The following is a 7,800-nucleotide window of genomic DNA, read 5'->3' as shown; positions in this document are numbered from 1 at the left end:
CCGGGATGACATATTTAAACAGCCAAGTAATTTCTATTTATAAGTCATGAATTTACCAGCTATTTGTGGGGGCTTGGATAATGGTATTCCACATGGTTCTTGATTGATATATAACAACAAACTGATGAGAGGAACCACAATTTAGTCACATAGCACTTAATTCAGGAACATGGAAGTATCATTCAATCAAGAAATATTTATCGAGCATATACTCTTTTAGGTGCTGAAGATACACCAATGAGCAAAATAGAGAAGTGCTTGTCCTCAAAGATGTTATATTCAAGCAGCTATAAGATAGACAATAAACAAATGAATAATTTAATTTATAATATGCTAGATGCTGACACCTTCTGTGAAGAAAGCTAAAGGGAGAAAATGACAGGAGAACTATTACTTTATATAAATTGATTAGGGAAGGTCTCACTGATGAAGTGGTGTACAGTAAATAGTTATCTACATAGAAAAAGCATAGAAAGGCGTGGACTGACAACCCAGGTTGTCACAGTCCTGGTGTGTAATTCCTCTCTCTCTCCCTCCTTCCTTCCTCCTCCTTTCTTTCCTTTCTTCCCTCCACAAATATTAATTAAAAAGAGATGCAGAGTCCCTTAACTCATTTTGCTAATCCAAATCAATTTCCTTAGCTCTCCAAGCAAGAGATACACTTAGAATTTGCATCTTCTCTAAAACAAGGAAGCGATAGATACTTAAAATATTAAAATCATGGTTAGAGAGAACTAGTACAGACCAGGTAAAAAGACAACCTGTACGTGGTAAAGAATCACCTACAATCAAAAGAGGATGAAATAATGAAATGACTATGTTTTCCCTTTTTTCCCCTTATAAATTTCTTATAGGACCATTACCCTTGAAATGGCAAATGGCATCTTCTGAACATCCTTGCGTGAATAAGATATCTGATTGGAAGTTGGGGATACTTCAGAACGGCTTGTATTTAATTTATGGTCAAGTGGCTCCTAATGAAACCTACAAGGAATTAGCTCCTTTTAAGGTTCAGCTACGTAAAAATGAAGACATCATACAAACTCTAACAAACAAGTCTAAAATTCAGTATGTAGGAGGGACTTATGAATTGCATGCTGGAGATGTAATAGAGTTGATATTCAACAGTGAACATCAGGTCCTAGAAAATAATACGTACTGGGGGATTATTTTACTAGCAAATCCCCAATTCATCTCCTAGAGACTTGATTGTTTCCCTCTTCCTTTTCAGCAAATGCAGAGATACCACTGGTGGGGAGGGTTCTAGGGGGCATATTTTCAACGCCTACAGTTTGTCTGGATACACAAATCAACACAAATGAACTCCTCTGCGTGTGAATTTTCATCTCTCATGCTTATCTGAAAGAAACTCAGAGGAAAGGCTAAAGACTTTTGATTACCCCTCGTTGGTTCTGCAAAAATACTTCACTAATCCATGATAAAATGAATATGTGTGGCAGAGGCCAGAAGCTCTTCAAAGACTCTTCGTCTAATCCTTGAATCTCCGAATGGAAAAATGAAGTCCTGTTCCCATGGGAGCCTTACTTGGTATGCAAAGGATCCAGGGCAATAGACTGACTTCGTTCTCATATTTGCAGGCTGGTTTACTTTATTCTTTTCATGCCACCATCTTCTGAGACCCTCCTAATAAAAAGTCGTCAGACTGGTAGTGTGGCCACAGATATGCCAACAATACCCTACTTTAAATGTGGTGATGCAAGAGAATAGAGAACACTCTAAGAACTATTGGGATAGAGGCACAGGTGGCATGAAGTGGAATATACTTTATCTGGGAATTTCCCTTGGTTTCATCAAACTCAGGATGCAAGGTGCATTATAAAACCAGTTGGTCAAAGGAATCATCCTGAACATTTATCTAGGGCTTCATGAGAACTCATTGTTTGTATGTATGTCTAAACATTGCTAATGGTAAAGAAAGAGTAATCATTAGACGTCATTGGATTTAACCCAGAAAATTGGTATTACCATTACTGTATTATGTCACGTAATGATTTCACATTTTTAGCTGGCTTTCCACAGTTTGCAAAGTGCTTTCATATATCATGTGGCAACCCTGTGATGTTAATAGGGCAGGTATTTTTGGCAAAATTTAACAATGAGAATATGGAGGCAAATGGAAACACTGGTAACTTGCCTTAACTCATATAACTAGTTACTAACAGAGACAATGGGCTTTCCTTGGTATCACACTGCCTCAGCTTTGGAACTGATGTTTCTGCTGTCATATTATAAGTTTATAAAATTGAGCAAATTAAGTTTTCAGGAGGCATATTCCCCTTCAGCCCAAGGTGGATAGAGTGAAGCTAGAGCAGGTCTTTTCTTTACCAGCAGAATTCTTTCCCTTTCTCTGCCTGGAGCACTAGAGTGCTGCTCAGGACTTACTCCAACCAAATCCCCTTCTTCACTTTGAAGAGCCCATCTCAGTCAAATGTGCTAACTTTTAAAAATAATGAATAGCACTCAATTCAAAGGTTGTAAATTGTTAAATGAGCTGCTCGTAGGTACTTGTTTTAAACCAATTAAAAATATTTATGGATATTTGTAAAAAGCTACATTATATTAATTAATATTATCACATATTAAGCTAATTTAAAAATATTTGTATTGTGTATATAAAAAAATTGCTTGTGAGTAGGCAAAGCCTGAGGCCAAGCTGTTTCTTTTGTAAGTCTTTTTTTTTTTTTTTTAAAACATGTGTGGAGTAGCTATAAGACCAAAGACTTGGATACCTTTTTCCTTTTATATTTGCATATCATCTCAGGAAGTCCAAGTTGTGTCATATATATCTATAGGAACTTGATCTTTGTTGAGTCATAAGCAGCAGGAAATTTTCACTCTGGTTGTTAATTTTAGCCATCCTTGAAATTGGCTATGGTGGAAGTATTTAGACCATAAGGATTGGCAAACACTACAAATCAGGGCTTTTCCTTCTGGACAGCTGACTTACCAGCACACCACTGTTCACCAAACTCTCCTTCAAAATGACTCCTCTCTGCCCCTGCCTCATTTCCAGGACAGTAAAGGCAGGCTAAGGGAGAAAGTGCAATTGTCACATTCCCAGCAAAAGTCCAGTACAGTAGTGATTTCTCAGGGCAAGCAGAGGTCTCTGCAGCTACAGCCAGAGGAATGGCTACCAACAGACGATCTTTGAATTTTCCTGGTTTTATAATTTCAGCTTTTGTTTTCAATGTATACTCTGCTTCCTTGTTTCTTCACATAGTAGTCTGCATTTTAAAACTAATAAAATATATATTAGCAACTGGACTGCCGCTGATTTATCTGTGTGTTATCTAGAGAACATGAAGGTACATGAGAAAAACTCTTGTCCATATGAACTAGAGAACATGAAGGTACATGAGAAAAATTCTTGTTTTTTTTTTACACTGCATGTCAAGATTGAGCGAAAGTGAGAGCTAGATGCAATTAGTTTTTGGTCATAGTAGTTCCCATTCCTAATGGGTCAGTCCTACAGTGCATGTCAAGATTGAGCGAAAGTGAGAGCTAGATGCAATTAGTTTTTGGTCATAGTTGTTCCCATTCCTGATGGGTCAGTCAGTCAGTTTCACTTTGTGATGTCCGTCCACGTCCTCTCCTCCACCCTGCCCATGCTCACCATCAAAGCCATCATCAACCTTTCTCACACTGTTTTTTGCTTCCATTTTTCCCCATGAAAGCTGACCAATACTGTGTTATATGACTGGGGATTAAGTCTCTGCTTCTGAAGATGGCAGTTAACAGAAAAGTGACACAGTCTTGTGCATTTGTTGGAACAGACAAACTCCTTAGACGGAGAGCATCTTGGAGATGAAACTTCTGCCTTTATGTTATATCCCAGTGAGGCAATTTTACTGGGGGTGTGTGTGTGTGTGCATATTTTTTTAGTAGAGAGAAGGAAAAGCAAAACTCTGATTGACTGATGGGTCAGCTATTTGAGGATTTTCTTCAAGTAGAAGCTCTCAATGATGCCTTGGCATAAACACATTCCTTGACCTAAAAGGATGCATGTCTATCCTAGAGCTCATTAGTGTCTCTAGGAGAGTAACTACACGGATCATGACTCTCCCATGAGTCCCACATCTATCCACAGGAAACTTGTACACATGCCTTGTCCCTACAAAGTAGAAGAGTACAAGATCACCTCAATATAGCACAATTCTCCTGTCTCCACTACCAAGCAGATTGCCCTTCTCTTTCCAACAGATTTCTTGGGTGTGGTCAGACTCTAGCCCACTGTCAGTTTTAGCTTTCTCAGGTGCTAGGCAGGTACCAGTTTTTTTTTATCTCCTAACCACAAGAAATATATTTTGAAGCTTTCTTAGAGGTTCCCATGACATCCCCTTACAGGCTTGAGGTTAGAAAGGTCTTTTGTGCCTTATCCCTCCTATAAAGGGAAAGGGGTAGGACTCACAGCACGGCCACAGCTCTCCATAAATGTTATCATCCATCTTTCCTTATCTCTATTGTGTCCTCATTCTATATTCTTCATCTAGACGAAGTGTCTAGAAGTGGGCAGAGGGGCGGGGGCTTACTTTCATTCCCTTTATAAATTCCGCATATTACAGAAGGAGGAATTGTCTTACTCTCATTTCTGTCTCCAGGTACCAATCATATTGTCTGAGCTGAAACTGAGTCAGGAAGGGTTCCACTTTAATATCTAGTTTTACTTTTGTGTTTAAAAGATATATGGAGGACTTATAACAAAATGCAGAAACAATAAAAGCCCAAACCATCATCAAGGATCAAAAAAAAAGTGCTAAACAAAAATGTAGAGTGAGAGGAAAATTATTGTTCAGAAAGTCAGACTTAACATCATTACACATAAACATAAAACATTGCTTTTAATTTCTCATTAGTAAAGGAAAATTAGAGNATATTTGTAAAAAGCTACATTATATTAATTAATATTATCACATATTAAGCTAATTTAAAAATATTTGTATTGTGTATATAAAAAAATTGCTTGTGAGTAGGCAAAGCCTGAGGCCAAGCTGTTTCTTTTGTAAGTCTTTTTTTTATTTTTTTTATAAACACGTGTGGAGTAGCTATAAGACCAAAGACTTGGATACCTTTTTCCTTTTATATTTGCATATCATCTCAGGAAGTCCAAGTTGTGTCATATATATCTATAGGAACTTGATCTTTGTTGAGTCATAAGCAGCAGGAAATTTTCACTCTGGTTGTTAATTTTAGCCATCCTTGAAATTGGCTATGGTGGAAGTATTTAGACCATAAGGATTGGCAAACACTACAAATCAGGGCTTTTCCTTCTGGACAGCTGACTTACCAGCACACCACTGTTCACCAAACTCTCCTTCAAAATGACTCCTCTCTGCCCCTGCCTCATTTCCAGGACAGTAAAGGCAGGCTAAGGGAGAAAGTGCAATTGTCACATTCCCAGCAAAAGTCCAGTACAGTAGTGATTTCTCAGGGCAAGCAGAGGTCTCTGCAGCTACAGCCAGAGGAATGGCTACCAACAGACGATCTTTGAATTTTCCTGGTTTTATAATTTCAGCTTTTGTTTTCAATGTATACTCTGCTTCCTTGTTTCTTCACATAGTAGTCTGCATTTTAAAACTAATAAAATATATATTAGCAACTGGACTGCCGCTGATTTATCTGTGTGTTATCTAGAGAACATGAAGGTACATGAGAAAAACTCTTGTCCATATGAAACACTGCATGTCAAGATTGAGCGAAAGTGAGAGCTAGATGCAATTAGTTTTTGGTCATAGTAGTTCCCATTCCTAATGGGTCAGTCCGTCAGTTTCACTTTGTGATGTCCGTCCACGTCCTCTCCTCCACCCTGCCCATGCTCACCATCAAAGCCATCATCAACCTTTCTCACACTGTTTTTTGCTTCCATTTTTCCCCATGAAAGCTGACCAATACTGTGTTATATGACTGGGGATTAAGTCTCTGCTTCTGAAGATGGCAGTTAACAGAAAAGTGACACAGTCTTGTGCATTTGTTGGAACAGACAAACTCCTTAGACGGAGAGCATCTTGGAGATGAAACTTCTGCCTTTATGTTATATCCCAGTGAGGCAATTTTACTGGGGGTGTGTGTGTGTGTGCATATTTTTTTAGTAGAGAGAAGGAAAAGCAAAACTCTGATTGACTGATGGGTCAGCTATTTGAGGATTTTCTTCAAGTAGAAGCTCTCAATGATGCCTTGGCATAAACACATTCCTTGACCTAAAAGGATGCATGTCTATCCTAGAGCTCATTAGTGTCTCTAGGAGAGTAACTACACGGATCATGACTCTCCCATGAGTCCCACATCTATCCACAGGAAACTTGTACACATGCCTTGTCCCTACAAAGTAGAAGAGTACAAGATCACCTCAATATAGCACAATTCTCCTGTCTCCACTACCAAGCAGATTGCCCTTCTCTTTCCAACAGATTTCTTGGGTGTGGTCAGACTCTAGCCCACTGTCAGTTTTAGCTTTCTCAGGTGCTAGGCAGGTACCAGTTTTTTTTTATCTCCTAACCACAAGAAATATATTTTGAAGCTTTCTTAGAGGTTCCCATGACATCCCCTTACAGGCTTGAGGTTAGAAAGGTCTTTTGTGCCTTATCCCTCCTATAAAGGGAAAGGGGTAGGACTCACAGCACGGCCACAGCTCTCCATAAATGTTATCATCCATCTTTCCTTATCTCTATTGTGTCCTCATTCTATATTCTTCATCTAGACGAAGTGTCTAGAAGTGGGCAGAGGGGCGGGGGCTTACTTTCATTCCCTTTATAAATTCCGCATATTACAGAAGGAGGAATTGTCTTACTCTCATTTCTGTCTCCAGGTACCAATCATATTGTCTGAGCTGAAACTGAGTCAGGAAGGGTTCCACTTTAATATCTAGTTTTACTTTTGTGTTTAAAAGATATATGGAGGACTTATAACAAAATGCAGAAACAATAAAAGCCCAAACCATCATCAAGGATCAAAAAAAAAGTGCTAAACAAAAATGTAGAGTGAGAGGAAAATTATTGTTCAGAAAGTCAGACTTAACATCATTACACATAAACATAAAACATTGCTTTTAATTTCTCATTAGTAAAGGAAAATTAGAGAAGCGTAAAGTAAATAAAGTGGTTTTACCTATTTTTTTAAAGCACACTGTTTTTTTAGAAGAAAGAATCTTTCTCCTAGTGCTAAGCACTAAGTAGACTGTCCCAGGTGCACACTGAATGCTCTAGACAGCAAACTGCAGAACTTACATTCATCTGATTTGAATACACCAGTTTCTGACAGCAGTTAGGAACTTTAAGGAGTTCAAAACAGTTAAGTTGAGCTATCGCTCCAAGATACGCAGTAGTATTAGTGAACCCTACTGTATTGTTTGTAATAGTACACAAGAGGGTTTATGTGACAAGTTTCAGAAAACCTGGGGAGTGTTTGGCAACAGGAAAATGAAAATTTAATGAACACGGTATATTGGATTAAACCAACTCTCTCATCTCTTCAACAGCATAATCAGAGTGGAAATCTCTGATGTCAGCATTTAGGGTGACTGTTTCCATCCAGCTTTGCTGTTGTCCAGGATATCACAGGGATGGCATGTTCCTCATGCAGAGCCTCAATGCACAGTCTGGGTTGGACTGGGGTGAACTGGTGGGTTTTAGTTTTGTAGAATGGAAGACACATAGAGCCTCTTTGTCTTCTTCCTGCCTTTGGCTTGTACCTCGTGGCTGACTGGCTGGTCTCTGAAGGGGATCTGATGACCTAGAGTCTAGGGTCTGACACAGAGCCTGGTTCATAGTCCTACCATCTGCTGAG

General features: G+C 38.8%; 1 protein-coding gene across 1 annotated transcript in view; it reads left to right on the top strand.

The window, feature by feature from the left end:
* TNFSF18 (tumor necrosis factor (ligand) superfamily, member 18) overlaps positions 1-1,201 on the top strand; it is a 9,240-nt gene extending 8,039 nt beyond the window's left edge. The window contains 1 exon segment of the mRNA XM_008593909.1: positions 855-1,201. Within this exon segment, the coding sequence (XP_008592131.1) occupies positions 855-1,201 (347 nt within the window).
* The last annotated feature ends 6,599 nt before the right edge of the window (positions 1,202-7,800 follow it).

Source organism: Galeopterus variegatus, unplaced genomic scaffold (assembly GCF_000696425.1).
Source record: "Galeopterus variegatus unplaced genomic scaffold, G_variegatus-3.0.2 Scaffold9856, whole genome shotgun sequence".
NCBI lineage: Eukaryota > Metazoa > Chordata > Mammalia > Dermoptera > Cynocephalidae > Galeopterus > Galeopterus variegatus.
Note: the sequence above shows the minus strand (reverse complement) of the source record. Positions and strands in the feature narration are given on the sequence as shown.